General features: G+C 46.8%; 2 protein-coding genes and 1 long non-coding RNA gene across 13 annotated transcripts in view; 1 reads left to right on the forward strand and 2 right to left on the reverse strand.

Moving 5' to 3' along the window:
* nub1 (negative regulator of ubiquitin-like proteins 1) overlaps positions 1-628 on the reverse strand; it is a 17,877-nt gene extending 17,249 nt beyond the window's left edge. The window contains exon 1 of the mRNA XM_088013270.1: positions 354-628. Within this exon, the coding sequence (XP_087869396.1) occupies positions 354-591 (238 nt within the window). The 5' untranslated portion in view covers positions 592-628. The remainder of the gene's footprint in view (positions 1-353) is intronic.
* xylb (xylulokinase homolog (H. influenzae)) lies at positions 533-16,618 on the forward strand. Of its 11 annotated transcripts, none has more exons than XM_088013289.1 (20): positions 533-649; positions 3,848-3,945; positions 4,018-4,100; positions 4,172-4,241; positions 4,322-4,402; positions 4,479-4,565; positions 4,647-4,775; positions 4,851-4,916; positions 5,009-5,081; positions 5,155-5,273; positions 5,347-5,428; positions 6,137-6,177; positions 6,240-6,355; positions 6,426-6,541; positions 6,614-6,687; positions 6,772-6,868; positions 6,951-7,009; positions 7,090-7,177; positions 12,410-12,504; positions 12,776-13,008. In XM_088013289.1, the coding sequence occupies exons 2-20, from the start codon at positions 3,901-3,903 to the stop codon at positions 12,842-12,844; spliced, it is 1,590 nt and encodes a 529-aa protein (XP_087869415.1). In that variant the 5' UTR covers positions 533-649; positions 3,848-3,900; the 3' UTR covers positions 12,845-13,008. The 11 variants fall into 11 exon arrangements, 8 of the variants coding, with proteins under 8 accessions (XP_087869415.1, XP_087869413.1, XP_087869412.1 ...); XM_088013290.1 differs by lacking the exon at positions 533-649 and adding an exon at positions 706-1,174; XR_015765502.1 differs by lacking the exons at positions 3,848-3,945; positions 12,410-12,504 and adding an exon at positions 16,396-16,618 and having other exon boundaries at positions 564-649; positions 12,776-12,892.
* LOC106912219 (uncharacterized) lies at positions 12,281-12,779 on the reverse strand. The gene is made up of 2 exons (XR_001416858.2): positions 12,605-12,779; positions 12,281-12,541 (listed from the first exon to the last, which is right to left on the reverse strand). It is a non-coding gene; the product is annotated as an uncharacterized LOC106912219 (long non-coding RNA).
* Positions 16,619-18,316: the final 1,698 nt, after the last annotated feature.

The raw sequence follows: 18,316 nt of genomic DNA on the forward strand, positions 1-18,316 counted from the left end.
GCTAGGACCGCTAAGCTGGAAATGCTAGGCTAGGACCGCTAAGCTAGGACTGCTAGGCTAAACTAGGACCACATCTGGTAGAACCTTTTCTGTTTCCTGTTCAGATCCCAGATCAGACTGGGTGCTGACTGATCATCTGCAGTGGAAACGCTGCTGTGATCTTTGACATGGTTTGATTTGTTATTTATCGTGTTTTTATGTTTCTGTGGATCTGATGTCTGTTGGATAAATCAGCTGTTGGACAAAGTGGAAGAGACACAGAGAGGACAGAGAGGACACATGTCCATCAGCTGGAGACGCCACTAAGCAGAAGCTGTTAAAGAACCAAACCCAGAATCTACCGGTCTCCTCACCTGTCCTCAGCAGGTGAAGCTCTGTCCTCTGCTTGTCTCTCCACATCCTGTACTGCTGTCTCAGCGCAGACACGTCCATCTTCCTCTTCCTCCTCTTCCTCCTCCTGGTTCCGGCTCCCTGCAGGAACACCTGGCCACGCCCCCTCAGACTTCCTTCTCTCTCTCGCTCTCCGCCTGTCTCTTTAAAGCTCTCCGCCCTGCCCCTAGCACTCAGTGCGCATGCGCCTGTCCTCAGCATGGCAGCAGCGGAACCGGACTCTCCTCTCTACCTGGGCCTGGACTTCAGCACCCAGCAGGTAAAAGCAGAACCTCACCGGACTCGGTCCACCTGCAGGTTCCGGGAGACGCGCGCGTTTACGTAGGCGCGTGCATGCGCGTGGACGGAAACTTACTGCGCAGACGCAGATCTAAAGTGCAGAGCTTCGGTGCCACAGATGTTTGTTTATGAGAAGCACGCGGAGGTTTGTTTATACCGGAAGTGATGAGGTTCACTTTGAGTCTCGTGCAGAGTCCAGCTCAGATTGGAGAACCTGTTCCGTGAAGAACTACTGGTTCTGACCCGAATGGACATTAACTATACAGTATCTGTTAACTAAAGAACAAGCAGAACCAGAACCTGTGAGAGGTCAAAGTTCACCCAGCAGAGTTCTGTCTGGTTTGATCAGGTTTAATCTTTGAACCCGCTGCGGTTCTGACCTAGCAGAGTTCACTGACCCAAAGAGGATTCTGAACTTTGACCTGCAGCAGTCAAAGTGATCAGGGTCCAGTCGGGTCGGACCGCCCTGATACTGATAATCCAACGTGGCGGCGGCGGGAATCCAGTAAGAATCAGACGTTTATTTTTGTAGCGGCTAGAAAATTTCGAATCTGCTTTAAAACTTTTACATTGTTACCTTATGATAAACTGAGGCTTATTTTAGTCTGTTGATGTTTATATGAATAACCTGGGAGTAGCGATGACCTCTGACCTCTGACCTGAGCCTCCAGAGCCACATAAAGCCGGTTCCTCAGTGGACCTTCCAGCAGCTGCAGAACATTCAGGACCAGAGGACTAAAGTCTGAGACCAGAGAAACTCATCCAGGATTTAGTGGTTTGATTCCTGCAGCAGGTCAGACTGACAGACCAGAAGCTGCAGCTGGAGATCTGACTAGAACCAGGAGGGTAGAGACACCACCTGGTTCTACACCACCCGGTTCTACACCACCTGGTTCTACACCACCTGGTTCTACACCACCCGGTTTTAAAGTCCTTAAACTGGATCCCTGTAGCTCAGAAAATACCATAATATTGTAATCACTGAACAGTTTTTGCTCCACAATATGTTAAAGATCTGCAGCTGCTCTGTCGACCTGCAGATCTGTTTCTGCTTCTGGTTTTTGTTCTTGTTCTGGTTCTGGTTCTGCTCTGCATCAGAACCAGAACCAAACATGGAGAAGCAGCATTCAGCTTCTATGCACCACAGATCTGGAACAAACTTCCAGGAAACTGAAAAACAGCTGAAACCCTGAGCTCCTCTAAATCCAGACTAAACCAGCTGTTAGAGCTGCTTTAGAAACCTAATCAATGAAACAATAATCAATAATCTGATGTGTGATGTTGTTCATTGTGTCTCTATGATTTTGTGCTTTTCTGATGTAAAGCTCTTTGAAATGTCTTGTTGCTGAAATGTGCTACAGATAAAATTTGATTGATCCATAAAATCTTAGGTGCTGAAGGAAGTTTTGCGTTTTTAACTTCTGACATGTTGGAATGAAAATATGCTAATGCAGGGGTTCCCCCAGAAAACTTGCTCAGCCTGGTGGTCGGGGTGCCGAGGCGGTCCACCGTGTTTTTGTATTAAAATATGTTAAGGTGACAGAAAATTTAAAAATATCATTATATGTTACGAGAAAACTTCGCCAGTGAAACACCACTTAAACCCACAACTAGTCTATAAAACAACAAATCAAAATATACAATTAAAATTAATATCAATTATTTGCACTTTTGTTTAATCCAAATTAAGTCAGCAGCTCCATCAGGCCCACAGGGCTTCTACTTCCCCTCTCTCAGATTAAATCCAACACATCTGGTAGAGGTGCTGATATTTTTAGCAACAAAAGGGGCCCCTAAGTCAGATTCTGCTCCAGGCCTCATACAGCCTTGGACCGGCCCTGCATGATGAGGTAATCTGCTGCACTACGCAGAGATGCAGGGAGATTTAATTCAATGCTGCTAATGTGGCTTTAGTAGCTCCTCCATTTCGTGTCTGTTGAGTTTTTAATAAGCATCACAGAAACTATTCTGGTTGGTCCAGTTTATGGGACGAGTTTCTCAGATCTCCGTGCGGCAGCACGCAGTAACTCTAAGTAGACAACGCATTTGATCTGGTTTGATGCTTTGAGTAACCGGAAAAATACTAAAAATAATAATAATATGATATAAAATCAGCATGATGCGTTACAGACAGGACAGTGCGAAAGCTCCTCACCAGGCTGAACCTGCATGATCAGGTTAGCCAACCGGGAACATAGATGAACTTGATCAGTGCAGGCGGTGGGCAGCGTGTTGAGATGGAAAAGCCGCACAAAATTCTTTGTTCACAAATATAAATCATTCTCACCGCTCGCTAAACGCACCTCTGAAAGCGACTACAAATTAATCCTGCAGTTCACGTAGAGCTGCGCAACCAGAGCTAACCAGAGTGGTGTTTAAAGTCCTACCTTGATCAAAAACTCTGGAAAGAATCATAATTCCTCACAGGGGGTTGATGTAAATATCCATACAGGTCAGCCTGTGTCCAGTCTGAGTGACAGGATCCGCGCAGAGGTAAACTTAATCCAGCTGCTGCAGCACAGAGGCGCCAGCGGTGTGATTGGTCCGACTTTAAAGGCAAACTATAAGGCTACCTTAAACATATCTTTTAGGAATAAATCTGCTCCGCAAGTGCAGTGAAGCGCTCAGAGCAACAGAGGCGCTAGCAATCCGGCTTAAAAAAAGAAAGAAAGAAAAAAAAAACGTTTTTTTTTTTTTAATTATTAGTTTCCTAAAAACATAAACAAGAAAGGCTTAGCCATCCTTAGTAAAGGATGGCGGTCCTCGCCGCAGCCACCCTTTACTTAGCGGCGCTAGTAAAAGATGGCGGGCGCCAGGCCTATAATACACTGGGCGAAACCCTGTAATGTTTACATTATTAATTATAGCTAATTATGGCTCTGCTGACATTTATCTCAAATATACATGCAAACAATAAAGATCAAAAATTGTTGTTGCATATATTATGTTAGCATGCTATCTCTAAAGTTGTGTCTTTATTAAATATTAGCAATGCTATACTGTTAATGTTAACGTTCTAAAAGCTAATTGTTGTGAATTCATTTAGCATTTGGATTTTAAAATTAGCATTAGCTTTCCTACATTCACCTCCTACGTCAGGTTTACATAGCCATAGCATGCTAATTTTAGCAGTACTGTTAGCATATTAACATTGACTTTTTTGGATTTTAACTCAAAGGTCTGATGTAGTCCTTTATCCCAGCTTCACCACTCTGAACAAGTCAGCAGTTCATGAACTGCTTAAAGCTCTGTGTTAGTGGAGGGAAGCAGCTGAAGGTCAGTCCTGTAAGCCCCAGCCCCAGTGCCTACAGGTGGGCTGGGCCAGTAATGGGTGTGTTGGTTGTGCAGCTGAAGGCAGTGGCCATCGATGGAGACCTGGGCCCGGTCCATCAGGACAGCGTGCAGTTCGACTCAGAGCTACCCGAGTTCAGGTAACATCCAGCAGCTTTTGTTCTGAAAGGGTGTTGCCGAGGCTTTTATTCTGAAAAGCGTCTTTGTTCAGGACTCATGGAGGAGTTCACATCCATCCTGATGGGCTGACAGTCACCTCACCTGTGCTCATGTGGGTCAAGGTGAGATGGTTGACCTGGAGCTGAGCTGAGATCAGCTGACCCGGATCATTCTACCTCCTGATTGGCTGTCTGTCTCTCAGGCTCTGGACCTCCTGCTGGACAGGATGAAGGCGGCGGGATTTGGGTTCTCCCGGGTCCGGGCACTGTCCGGTTCTGGCCAGGTGAGGTTCTGTGTTCTGCTGGGAGTGGGTTCTCCAGAACCTGTCCAGAACCCTTCCTCTTTCTCTTCCTCCTCAGCAACATGGTGCCGTGTTCTGGAGGACTGGAGCGGCTCGGACTCTGACCCAGCTGGACCCGGGTCAGAACCTGCACCAGCAGCTGACGGTGTGTGTGTGTGTGTGTGTGTGTCCTTGTGTGTGTGTGTGTGTGTGTGTATGTCCTGACAGTGTGTGTGTGTGTCCTCAGGACAGCTTCTCAGTCCAGGACAGTCCCGTGTGGATGGACTCCAGCAGCGGGCCGCAGTGTGATGCCCTGCAGGAGGCAGCAGGGGGCGCCATGAGGCTGGCAGACATCACTGGATCCCGAGCCTATGAGGTTCACCTGTCCACCTGTCTGTGTTTCTGCTGGTCTGTCTCTCTGTCTGAAGGACATGTCCATGTCCTCCTGCAGCGCTTCACAGGAAACCAGATCTCCAAAGTGCGCCAGACCCGACCAGACCAGTTCCAGGACACTGAGGTCAGAGCTACAGCAGTAGGCCCCGCCCCTTTAGGTCCCGCCCCTTTAGGTCAGGTGTTGTCTTCCTGTCTCATGTCCCCTTTTGTTTTCAGAGGATCTCATTGGTCAGCAGCTTCGGGGCGTCTCTCTTCCTGGGTCGCTACGCTGCCATCGACTACAGCGACGGTACTATCTGACCCCTGACCTCTGACCTCTGGTTGCTCACATGACCAGAAAGCTTCTCTGATTGGTCCATCAGGTTCTGGGATGAATCTGTTGGACATCCGGGACAGGATGTGGTCTCAGATCTGCCTGGACGCGACGGCAACGAACCTGAAGCGCCTGCTGGGAGAGCCGTGTCCGTCCACTGCTGTCCTGGTAACTGGGTTAACTGGTTTACTGCTCTTTACTGGTTCCTTCCTGTCCCTACTGGTCCTTCTTGGTGTTGCAGGGCCCAGTTTCGTCCTTCCTGCAGCATCGCTATGGTTTCTCTGGGAGCTGCAGTGTTGTGGCGTTCACTGGAGACAACCCAGGTGGGTCAGAGCAGGATGACTCAAACAGCAGGGGGCGCTGCAGGGACTGCAGGAACAGCAGGGGGCGCTGCAGGAACAGCAGGGGGCGCTGCAGGAACAGCAGGAACAGCAGGGGGCGCTGCAGGAACAGCAGGAACAGCAGGGGGCGCTGCAGGGACAGCAGGGGGCGCTGCAGGAACAGCAGGGGGCGCTGCAGGGACAGCAGGGGGCGCTGCAGGAACAGCAGGGGGCGCTGCAGGGACAGCAGGAACAGCAGGGGGCGCTGCAGGAACAGCAGGAACAGCAGGGGGCGCTGCAGGAACAGCAGGAACAGCAGGGGGCGCTGCAGGGACAGCAGGGGGCGCTGCAGGGACAGCAGGGGGCGCTGCAGGGACAGCAGGGGGCGCTGCAGGAACAGCAGGGGGCGCTGCAGGGACAGCAGGGGGCGCTGCAGCTGCTCTAATCTCTTCTAACTCGCACAGAGAAATTATGACATTTAATGATTTAATATATTTTATTGGAAATGAAAAAAAAAAAAAAAATCTGAAATTAAATCTGAACAAGAAACATTACAGATTAATTTAAAATATAAAAAATGAGCAAAACTAAACCTGAATAATGTTTGAGGGTTCAGCAGGGTTCTGGTTCTGCTGGAGAACCGGAGAACTCAGCAGAATCTCCAGAACAGAACCTCCTGCTGACGTCTTCATTTCTCCTTCTCTTTCTCAGCGTCTCTGGCAGGAATGCGTCTCCATCAAGGGGACATCGCGGTGAGTCCAGGCTGTCCTCCATGTCTCCGTCCTCCGTGTCTCTGAGTCCTCTCTCTCTCCAGGTCAGTCTGGGGACAAGCGACACGCTCTTCCTGTCCCTCTCTGAGCCGCGTCCGTCCCTGGAGGGACACGTCTTCTGCAACCCGGTGGAGCCCGACGGCTTCATGGCTCTCCTGTGGTAGGCTGCGTCCTCAGGCTGATGCTGCCCCCACTGGCCCTTCACAATAAAAGCCTGTGTCTGTCCCCAGCTTTAAGAACGGCTCTCTGACCCGGGAACGAGTCCGGGACCGCTGCTGCTCTGGGTCCTGGGACGTTTTCTCCCAGGCGCTGGACGGGACACCACTGGGGAACCACGGCAACATTGGTGGACACGCCGCCCTCTGTCCTCCCCTCGTGTCCCCCTGCTGTCCTCTCTGATGTCTCTCTGTTCCTCCAGGCTTTTATTTTGACACCATGGAGATCACGCCTCCCGCCGTTGGTCTGCATCGCTTTGACGCCAACGACCGCCAGGTCAGACAGGAAGTCCCGCCCCCTGCTGTCCCTCACCTGTCCTCCTGTCCCTCACCTGTCCTCCTGTCCCTCACCTGTCCCCAGGTGTCCTCCTGGAGTCCAGAGCTGGAGGTCCGGGCTCTGGTGGAGGGACAGTTTCTGTCCCGCCGGCTCCACGCTGAGAGACTCGGATACTCCATCGGTAGGACGAGTCTCTGTCTCATGTCTCCTGATGTCCTGGCCTGATCAGAACCAGAACCGGTACTGTTCTGTTTGTGTTTCAGGGTCCGGCACTCGGGTTCTGGCCACCGGTGGTGCTTCGGCCAACAGGCAGATCCTGCAGGTGGGTTCTCCAGGTTCTGCTGGAGGTTCTGGTATCCAGATGGACCCGGTTCTAACCACTGAGGTTCTGGTTCTGTTCAGGTTCTGTCCGACGTCTTCAACGCTCCGGTTTACACCATCGACCTGTCGGACTCTGCCTGCTTAGGCTCTGCCTACCGAGCTCTCCATGGTAACCATAGCAACGGCACTACAGCGAATCCAACTTCCTGATTGGTCAACAACATGATCCGTAACAGGAAATGATGTCATGGTCCAGTTTTTATCTGAGGCGCTGCAGTGTCTGGAGCGGCCACCAGGGGACAGCAGTTCATTTTAGCATAGCGGTTCTCAACGTGGGCAGTACCGCCCCCTGGGGGGCGTTAAGAGGACGGCAGGGGGCGCTGGCGGACATTTTTACAAAAGGGGGGCGCTGGGATGCCTTTAGGGGGCGTTTGGTCGAAGGTAAACTTTACACTTTAAATGCACAACAATACCAGTTTAGACTTTGAGCAACTTGGTAAAACTGTATTGTGTAACATTAAATCATGCTTGGCTGCAACTGTATCGATGGCAGCTCTTCTTCTATTCAGTGTTTGTAGCTTCTGTTAGCTTCTTGGCGCAGCTCCGTCCTCCTGCTACTGGTAGCTAAAATCACTTCACTGTGTGTCCCTCTGAGAAATGAACCCATTTAAATAAAGAAATCCCTCCATAGTGACACCACGATAGAGAGCGTTCATTTTATAGCGTTAACATCGGAGCTGTAAGGTCCGGTATGAAACGGGCTGATAGAACAACACAGCACTTTTAAATTTCAATAATCAGAATCAGAAATTGTTTCCGTTGCTTTAAAAGGTTTATGTCAGTCTGCCTTTTCCCCATCGATACGCTTCCCGACCGCCCTGCACCTTAGGGGGTAAAAAAAAAAAAAAAAAAAAAAAGAAAAAGACGCACAAAACTCTGAAACAGGAGAAACAGAAACACTGAAGAGAAGAAGAGCTGTGATTAATGTAGTTCCAGTTCTATCCATGTTTTAATGCTGCAGAGCTCAGTCAGTTTGCAAATAGATCAAAGTTTAAACTGGCATGTTGAACATCTTTTATCATTTTCTGGAACATTTAACTAGAAAATGACACAAAATAAGAATATTGTTTCCACTCTGATTGGCTGCTGTTGGCCTACAGATTTTAACTTGAATGTTCATTACATTTTTCATAGACGCCTGTGAAAATCATTTCTATTCCCATGGCTTTTTGTTCTCTGGGAAATTATTTTTGATGATAAATACAGAAACAAGCATAAAAATCAAAACACCTACAATAGTGACAGTAATATTAATGATAAAATAATAGTCAGTGTAAAGTAGCCTGCAGATTCTTTGGTGGGGGCGGTGAGGGACCTGGATAAGGGCTGGGGGGCGCTGGCCCAAAAAGGCTGAGAAACGCTGTTTTAGCACATGAGACAGAAGCTGATTTATTCAGATTAAAACGCGTTGGGCTCTTTGTGCGTCAGCTTCCCGTTTGGGGAAACGCGGCTCGGTCGCTTCAGTCAGTTGAAAATGTCATTTTACTCTCGGAGCTGCAGGGCTTGGCCAAGGTAACAATGATAAACATCGATCCAAAGCCCCAACAAGCGAGAGAAAGGTTTTACATGTTCGCCTCGTTAAACATCCACAGATACGAAGGTGAGTTTTACTTTCTTTAAACTTTGTGGCCAACATTAACTTTAGCTTATGCTAGTAGGCAATATTCTCTGACATTTTTCTTGCCACATACCTGGATCATTGAATGCTTAGAGATGTACAACATCAACAGGACTCTAAGAGCCTTCATTGCAAACTCGATGGGGCTGTGGAAAACCACCCTTGAAGCCAACTGCAAACCGCCTGCACAAGTGTCCATCAAATGTGGCATATACCAAGGAGATGCTCTGTCCCCACTGCTGTTCTGCATAGGCCTGAACCCCCTTAGCCAAATCATCAACAAGACTGGCTACGGATACCGACTTAAGAATGGGGCCACAATCAGTCACCTCCTCTACATGGATGACATCAAGCTGTACGCCAAGAGCGAGCGAGACATCGACTCACTGATCCACACCACCATCTACAGCACTGACATTGGGATGTCATTCGGACTAGAGAAGTGTGGCCGAATGGTTACAAAGAGAGGGAAGGTCGTCCACACAGAAGGGGTCTCACTCCCAGAGGGAACGATAGCAGACATAGAGCACAGCTACAAGTACCTGGGAATACCACAAGCAAATGGCAACCTCGATGAGGTCACAAGGACAGGAGGCACAGCCAAATACCTCCAACGAATAAGGCAAGTCCTGAGAAGCCAGCTCAATGGCAAGAACAAGATCCGTGCAATAAACAGCTCTGCCTTACCAGTAATCAGATACCCTGCCGGAATAATCAGCTGGCCAATGGAAGAGATAAAGGCCACGGACGTTAAGACTCGGAAGCTGCTAACCATGCATGGAGGGTTCCACCCCAAATCCAGCACCCTGAGACTGTACACGAGCCGTAAGGAAGGAGGCAGAGGACTAGTGAGTGTGAGAGCCACTGTTCAGGATGAAACATCCAAGATCCATAAATACATCAAGGACAAAGCCTCAACGGACGATGTGCTCAGCGAATGTCTCAGACAATGGGGAACAGAGGACGAGGTGCTGGAGGAACCATCATGGGAAGACAAGCCCCTACATGGGATGTACCACCGACAAATAACTGAAGTGGCTGATATCAGGAAATCCTACCAATGGCTGGAGAAAGCTGGACTCAAGGACAGCACAGAGGCCCTCATCCTGGCCGCCCAGGAACAGGCCCTAAACACCAGAGCAATAGAGGCTCAGATCTACCACACCAGACAAGACCCAAGGTGTAGGTTGTGCAAGGAGGCCTCTGAGACAGTCCAGCACATAACAGCAGGGTGCAAGATGCTGGCAGGGAAAGCGTACATGGAACGACATAACCAAGTGGCGGGCATAGTGTACAGGAACATCTGTGCAGAATATGGACTGGAAGCCCCGAGGTCAAAATGGGGGACACCCCCAAAGGTGGTGGAGAATGACCGAGCTAAGATCCTGTGGGACTTCCAGATCCAGACAGACAAGATGGTAATGGAGAACCAACCGGACATTGTGGTGGTGGATAAAGAACAGAGGAAAGCCGTTGTGGTGGATGTAGCAATACCAAGTGACCACAACATCAGGAAAAAGGAGAAACTGGAGAAATACCAGGGCCTCAGAGAGGAACTGGAGAAGGCCTGGAAGGTGAAGACCACAGTGGTGCCTGTGGTCATCGGGGCCCTCGGGGCAGTCACCCCCAAACTGGAGCAGTGGCTCAAACAGATCCCAGGAACAACATCAGACATCTCAGTCCAGAAATGTGCAGTTCTAGGCACAGCAAAGATACTGGAGGAGAACCTCAAGGTCCCAGGCCTCTGGTAGAGGACCCGAGCTCAGAGGATGAAAGAGACCACCCGCGGAGGGTGAGAAGGGAATTTTTTATATATATCAGAAAGTGGCGACTAGATCTGATGTATAATTTCAAAATAAAAGCCTATCAAAAAAGTCATTTTTATCTTTTTCCCCTAAGTTGCCGTGCCCATTGCTGAGAAACTCTCCGTTTCCAAAGACTCCTGGATGACAGAGGGACACCTCTAGAACAGAACCAGAAAGTTGCAACCAGATCTGATGTGTAATTTCAAAATAAAAGCATTAAGAAGAAGGGGAGATGCCACAGAGTGGTAAAAATGGCCGTGTTCCAACTTTTTTGGGATTTATAGACATTGTGAAATTTTGACTCAACATATATCTCCTGTAAAATGTTACATTTACTCAGATTAAACTTTTGATCTGCCATCTATGTTCTATTACGAATAAAATATTATATGTTGCCACCTCCACATCATTGCATTCAGTTTTTATTCACAAATTGTTTAGTATCACACATGTTTTGAAATCTGGTTTGTATACAAGTAGTACATGTATAGGAGATTATAGAAAAATATGTATATAAATAAGATGATTGAGTGAGGCAGCTCTTTACATTTTCTACTTATTTTTGTATATAAAAGTAAAAACGTATTATTTTAAAAGGATTTAATTTTGAAATTATAGATCATATGTGTTTGATATTTTCTGGTTGTCTTCTAGAGGTGTCCCTCTGTCATCCAGAAGTGGAAGGAGTCTTTGGAAACAGAGAGTTTCTCAGCAATGTGCACGGCAACTTAGTGGGAAAAACATAACAAATGACTATTTTGAAATGCTTTTATTTTGAAATTACACATCAGATCTGGTTGCAACTTTCTGGTTCTGTTCTAGAGGTGTCCCTCTGTCACCCAGAAGTGGTAGGAGTCTTTGGAAACAGAGAGTTTCTCAGCAATGGGCACTGCAACTTAGGTGGAATAGATCTAAACTACTACTTTAATGGTCTTTTATTTTGAAATTACACATCGGATCTAGTTGAAACTTTCTGGTTCTGTTCTAGAGGTGTCCCTCTGTCACCCAGAAGTGGTAGCAGTCTTTGGAAACAGAGAGTTTCTTTGCAAATGCTGCGGCTGGATTTGAGTAGCTTACATATGGACCGGATGTGCGCTTTTATTGTGAAAGCAGCACGTAAATGGGTGTACCATAATGTCTTGAGCGACCGCGCACTTGTATATCATGTGCTGGGCCGGCTGGAGTCAGAGCCGGCTAGCTTTACCGCGGTGTTGTTTCCATGCCCCGTTACTTGGTCTCTGTTTGACACTAACGACAATAAACACACATAATATACTAGAAAATAAGTACAAAATAAGGCAAAAACATTGTCCGTTAGAATGGATTAAAAACCAAGTAACCAAGTAAGAGACCAAGTAACGGGGCATGGAAACAACTCAGGAGGCTCCTTTAGTCACCATCCGTCTCCTCCGGTAGTTTTAAGGCTGCAAACTTTGGTGTTAGCTTTAACTGGTAGCGACGGATATTTACAAGCCACCATCTTCTTAATTCAGGATGTTTGGAAATTAATGAAAACTTAAAAGCCCATTATATTAGGAAGACAACAATGTTCATGGTGTTGCTTTATTTGCGTCTGAAATACGACTTAGTCTTTCCTAGTTGTCATGGTAACTCAAAGCGGAAACAAGCAAGCTGCATTTCGCTCATGCGGATGTGACGTCAGCGCCGCATGTGCAAAGAGCCCTTGTGATATTTAGAAAACAAATTAGAAATTTAGAAATAAATTAGAAAATAATTTAGAAAAAAAATACTTTTGATAAAAATTTTGACAGGAAGTGGAGGATGATCGTTTTTAACTTCTTCACAGGCTTTTAATGAGGTTTTTATTAAATGGAAACTTTAATCATAAAATTGTTTTTCATTTTGACTCCAGTTGGGTCATGTGACTGAAACTCTGCCGTCTGATTGGCTGTTCCAGGTTTAGTGGCCGATTCCGGAGTCTCCTTCCTGGACCTGCTGAGGAACGCTCCAGAACCTCAGCAGGTGTGCCGCCCGCACCGCAGCGCTCCACAGGTCAGCCGCCAGGCGACGGTGGAAAACCAGTTAACAGCTGGTGTAACAACTCATTAGACCAGCTGTTAACTGGTTGAAACCTTAGAAAACCAGTAAACACGACCAGTTATCACCTGTCCTTCACCCCAGACCCAGCTGGGAGCTCAGGTGTGTGAAGCCCCGCCTCCTGAAGCTGCGGGGTGGGGCTTCTGGTAAAGCTGGTATCTGTGGAGCAGCTGATTGGCTATGACCTCACAGGTAAACAGGAAGTGGCATTCTTCTTCTCCTCCAGGTTTACGACCCGATGTTGAGGCGCTTCGCTGAGCTGGAGCAGAAAGTTCTGGAGAAGAGCCGCTTCTGAGACTGGCCGACCAATCAGGAGGCTGCGTTGGACCTCCTGGTTACTCTGGTGACTGGTTCTGCTCTGACTGGACGGATCTGATGGTTCTGGATCCTCCGGAGGGAAACGGGTCAAACTGATTTCTGTCGTTTCTAGTTTCTAATAATAAAATCAGATTAAAAACATCTCAGGTTCTGACCTGGTTCTGTTGTTTACTATAGATTATAATCTATAATCATCATTCAGTTTTAAACCCAGAGACTGACCTGGAGGCCCGGTTCAGGTCCGGTGTTCTGTCTGTCATACCTCGTGGTAATGCGCACATCGATGTTACGTTTCTCATAAATCCGTCACACCTGTAGAAGTTTCATTTTGTGTTTTAGTTCTCAGAAGTTTACGGTAAATAAAAAAATTAAAATAGTAAAAATCCAGTTATGTCCGCGCAGCGTCCAGGAAGAGGTTTTGTTCTGCTTGTTCGGTCAGCATCCGGCTGTTCATCAGCTTTTTTTAGGACATATTCCTGCAGTTTTCTAAAGAAATATTGAAATATCAAAAAGGTAGATTAGCTGTAGGTAGTAATGGTGACGCTAAACGGGACGAATGTCTTGTTTACAGTTTGGAAACAGCAAAAGTCATTTATGTTAATATGTTTGATTAACATAGCAGCTTAATTAGATAAAATGTACCGTAAACGTCTGAGAAACAAAACACAGGTATGAAGGTTTGATGAGGAATCTGCTGAGTAAGCAGAATGTGACGTAGCATCGATGTACCAGAAGGCTTGCTGGACTTACAGTATGACGGAACACCGGTTCTGGTCCATTTGGAGCAAACAGGACCTTCGTCTCATCACGGCGGGTTTCTTCAGAACCAGCTGGTCCAGTCCGGTCCAGTTGGTGGGTTAAAGCATCAGAACCTCAGTGAGTCATGGAGGTTCTGATGGCAACCCGGGTCACAGCAGGTCCAGATGAAAAGAATCAGCTTCCTGGTCTGGTTCTGTTGGGTTCTGCTCAGCTTGCTCCATTCTGCATTCCAGAACCAGAACCAGCCCCCTCACACAACTTCCAGTTGGGTCTTTCAGAATAAAAGCCTACAGTTGAACAAATGAGATAATCAGAGACCCAGAGGAACCAGGTCCAGTCCAGAGTCCAACCGGGTTTATTCAGAGACCGGAGGCAGTGCTACCTGAGGGGGCAGGTCTCCTCCCGAGAGAGATCCGGTCCGGTTGGGGGTCCGGTGGTTTGGATGTTGGAGGAGGATCAAGGAGAAGAGCAGCAGGAGGCAGGAGGACCTCCTGCTGAGCTGGAGCCATGATGCTGCTGGCGGCTCTGAGCTCAGGTGAGTCTGGAGGTTCTGCTGCAGGGAACTGGACCCATTAAACTGTCACACACTCCTGATGCTGCACACACACAGGTTCCTCACACAGATGGCAAACCCGCTCTGGTTCTGGTTTAAGGTGGACTGATGAGTTCCTGCTTCGTTGCAACCGGATCAGAACCTCTGCTGGTCAGCTGGCTGATAGAGAAGATTCTCCTCATGCAGTGAAAGTTCAGGATAAAGCAGCTCTGATTTTTAATAACCAGATTTTCCTTTAATGTAGAAATAAAAGAGTCGATCAGAGTTTCGCTCCAGATGCTGAAAACAGAACAAAGTCATATCTACATTTTTCAGTCAGACTGTAAGTTTAGATCTTGGTGATGTTTAAACCACTTTGCTACAAAAAGATCTGAAGATTTTATGTCTTTTAAAACATCAAATCCTTAATAAACTGAATTCAGTTCATATTTTTATTATCCTGAAGGACATTAACTCAGATCAAGTATCTTCAAAGTGTTGTAGCAGTCAGTATCGCAGTGAATCTCAAGAGGCCTCTGACTGAAGATAGTCCTGACCTGCTAATATATGCCATATTCCACAGTAACATGCCCTGCACGGCTCCAACAGCAGCTAGCTCTGCTAACCCGCCTCCTTTGCTTTGCTGCTCCTCTTGGTAAAAGATGTTGGAGTGGAAAATATGATCCTTATGACGCGTATTAATGCCGTTGCAGATAGAAATAAAGGAAGAGTAAATTACCGCCAAAATCTCAGGAATGTTGAAATTAATCTGTTGGAAACTCAGAAATTTTCATGTTTATTGTGGAAATGTTGAGTTTTTTTGCAGAAATTCTTTTTTTTTTAACCAATGAGGCCATCGATCAGGCAGCCATGTTCCTGTGATGTCATCCTCTGGCGTTGGTTTGAAGTTCATCCAGATTGTTCTCCTGTTGATCTTGGTGATGGATGGAGGAGACGCTCCTCTGGGATGTGGGGTCAAAGGTCAGGGATTATTGGAGCTATTAAGATGCTAATCTGAAATGCTTGTTGAGCAGCTGAAGCTCTGCTGACCTTCAGGGTCGTGACCTTCAGGGTCATTCCTCCTCTGATGGAGGAGCTGAGGTGAATCGAGGGTATTGATCGGGTTGCTCTGCGGCAGCCGCAGGACCAGAACCTGTCCTGCAGATTCAACATGTTTACTGAACGTTCCTGTAAATCTGAACATCCGAACCAGAAACCAGATCAGATCCAAAACGTTTTCACCCAGGAGTCACTGGGAGGCGAGTCTCTGCTCCTCTGGTCTGCAGCTGGAGGGGAGCAGCTTCCTCTCAGGGTGCAAAACAAAGGTTCTGGACAACAGGAAGTAGAAAACAGGAAGTGGTCAGAGGCGGTCTGGATCTGTGACCAGAGCTCGACTGGAGCCGGCCGGGTTCCTGTCAAAGTTTCCTTGTTTTCATCTGAAATCAGTGGGACAATCTGAAAGTTTTCATGTTTCAGCTGCTTTGTCTGGGATGCTTTTGTTGCTGCAGAGGTCAGAGGTCACGTCTCAGAGGCCTCAGCTTTAGTGGGCAGAGCGGAGGCTGACTGACGGATCTGATGGAGGTTCTGTTCACCTGAAGCTGTTTGGGTCAAGTCCATCTGCTGGGGGGAGTGTGTGTGTGTGTGTGTGTGTGTGTGACGATTCATTCCCAGGGTTTCCTCCTTCACAGGAACAGTCAGCAGCAGATGCCTCTGACTCTGTGTGACCTCTGACCCCTGCCTCAAAGCCTCCTGATGGTTTGTTGTTAGAGTCAGAGACACAGGGGTCAAAGGTCGCACTCAGACATGCCAATGTGTCTGAGTCTAAAGCCGTTCTCACTCTCTGCTGTCTTCTTGCAGCTGCCTGAGGTCGTCATGCCGACCCAACCGGGCCGACCCAGAGAACCAACAGAACCTCCACATCACCATGCCTCCACCACCGAGCCACTGGTTCCTGCCCAGAACCTGTTTGGTTCTGACTGGGCCGTGTTTCCAGACCAACTGGATCAGAGCCAGAGGAAGATGAAGCTGGAAATGAAGCTTCTCCTCTTCCTCTGCTCTTACTCTGAGAAAATCAGGTTTCTGTCGTCCTGCTGCCCCCTGTGGCCGTCTGTGGTACTGCAGCACCTACCGATGGTCCAGAACAAACATTTACCAGGAAGCAGCTGATGCTTCCTCTTCATCAGAGGCAAATGGAGCGGGTATACTCTGACCTTTGACCCCGTGACCCCATGCTGCAGGTTTGGGCCCCAACGAGGGCCCCACCAGGGAGTGCCAGTACTACAACGTGAACTATGAGGCGGAGAAGACCAACCGGAGCGGCGTGGAGGCGTGTGGGGGCGAGGAGGACAAACGCTCGCACTGTTACTGGAGGAACCAATCAGGATCCATGGGGCTGCTGAAGCCTGACCCTAAACCTTTATGTGATTTCTGAGACTTCAATAAAGATCAGATCACCATTCACACTTGTTCCATGCAGTCTTTTTCAAATTCAATTCTAATTCAAAACCACTTTATTAATCCTAATGGGAAATTAAATGTTGGTGTAACTTATTAATTCTTCAAAGAGTTACTGTGATGGCTGTAGGAAGGAAAGATCTTCTGCAGGGTCTGTTAAGTGAAATGAAGTTTCACAAATCCCAAGCATGGACTTAAACATTCAGCTGTTAGAGCAGAATAGTCCAGTCCAGGGTTGAAGAGTCTAGCTGTTGTAGATTTGGAATTAGAGTAGATCTTGTGTGATCAAGTGAAACCTGCACAAAATAATCAACCCGTATTTTATTTTGGCGGGTCAAAATGACGGCACACTTTAAGTTCCGGGTCACAGGTGAATTCGGATGTTGTGGAAAATGGGATACCTCAAGGTAGTGCAATTAGTCCAAAATTATTTAATATAAGGATTAATGACATTTTTCCTGATACAGATAAATGAATAAACTCTGCAGTGAATGCAGATGATGGGCCAAATGGATGAGGGGGGAGAATATAAAACATGTAGGAAATATTAAGAAGGAAATAAATAAAGTAGAAAAATGGGCTTATGAATGGGGTTTAAATTATCAGCAAGCAGGTTTTGTTTTATGGTTGTTACAGATAAGAGAAATATTGATACAGGAACAATGACATTATATGAACAGCCTGTGGAAAGGGTTAAAGAATTTAAATATCTAGGAGTATGGATAGATCTTATACATGGAAAACACATTTAGATAACTTAGAAACTAAATGTAAGAAAGTTATAAATCTATATAGGCTGTGGCTGGAAATAACTAGACAGTCATTATTAAACATATTTAGGGCTCTTATGGGATCAATAATCGATTATGGCAGTTTTATACATGGAGCAGCAGCTAAAACACTACAAAACATAGATGGACTACAGAGTTGGGCTTTATATGTACAGGAGGTGAAAACGACACGTATTAACGCTAACAGAGACTGGAGAGAGAAGAATTAAATTAGCTTTAGTTTATTGGAGGAAAATGAAAAGAGAATGTAACTTCAGCTATATTACAAAACTGTTGGGAATATGCAGCTCCAGACTTAATGGTTTTGGATGGATGATAAGTAAACTGACCAAAGTGTACAGATTAGAGGATAAGAAAATATCTCAGTTTAATCCGATTGGTGTTCCTCCATGGCTGCTTCCTGAGGTTAATGCAGACATGAGATTTCTTAAAATGATTGGAGTTTAAATGAAATAGGGGGAAAGACGATGTATATTTAAGAAACTCATATTATAATTACCTCAAAATTTATTCAGATGGTTCTAAAAATCTTAAAGGATGTGTGGGAATAGGAATAAATATACCAGAGTTTGAAATTCACATTTCTAAAAGATGATCAGATCACCTGTCTGTTTTCTCAGCAGAAATGATGGCAGGTATATTCAGCTGGCAGTGGATAGAGGAGGTTCGACCAGACAGGTGGTGGCATGCACAGATCCTACAGCGGTTGTAGAAAGTATTCAGGGAGAAGGAAATAATAGGAAAGATTTAGTATTAGAAATTCAGCACCGTTTATTTAGATTATATAGAGGTGGCATCGATGTTTGGTTCTGCTGGTACCAGTTCATGAAGGGGCAAAAGGAAATGAAGAGGCAGATAAATGAGCAAAAAGGGCTTCAGAAGTGGCAACAACGATTATAATCCCTTTGGGGAA

Source organism: Poecilia mexicana, unplaced genomic scaffold (genome assembly GCF_051168715.1).
Source record: "Poecilia mexicana isolate PSO_F unplaced genomic scaffold, ASM5116871v1 scaffold_15, whole genome shotgun sequence".
Taxonomy (NCBI): Eukaryota; Metazoa; Chordata; class Actinopteri; order Cyprinodontiformes; family Poeciliidae; genus Poecilia; species Poecilia mexicana.

Coding starts and splice junctions, on each gene's coding strand:
- xylb (XM_088013287.1), top strand. CDS start 590: ATGGCAGCAGCGGAACCGGACTCTCCTCTCTACCTGGGCCTGGACTTC. Junction 5,082..5,154: donor TGCCATCGACTACAGCGACG/GTACTATCTGAC, acceptor TTGGTCCATCAG/GTTCTGGGATGAATCTGTTG. Junction 7,010..7,089: donor CCAACAGGCAGATCCTGCAG/GTGGGTTCTCCA, acceptor GGTTCTGTTCAG/GTTCTGTCCGACGTCTTCAA.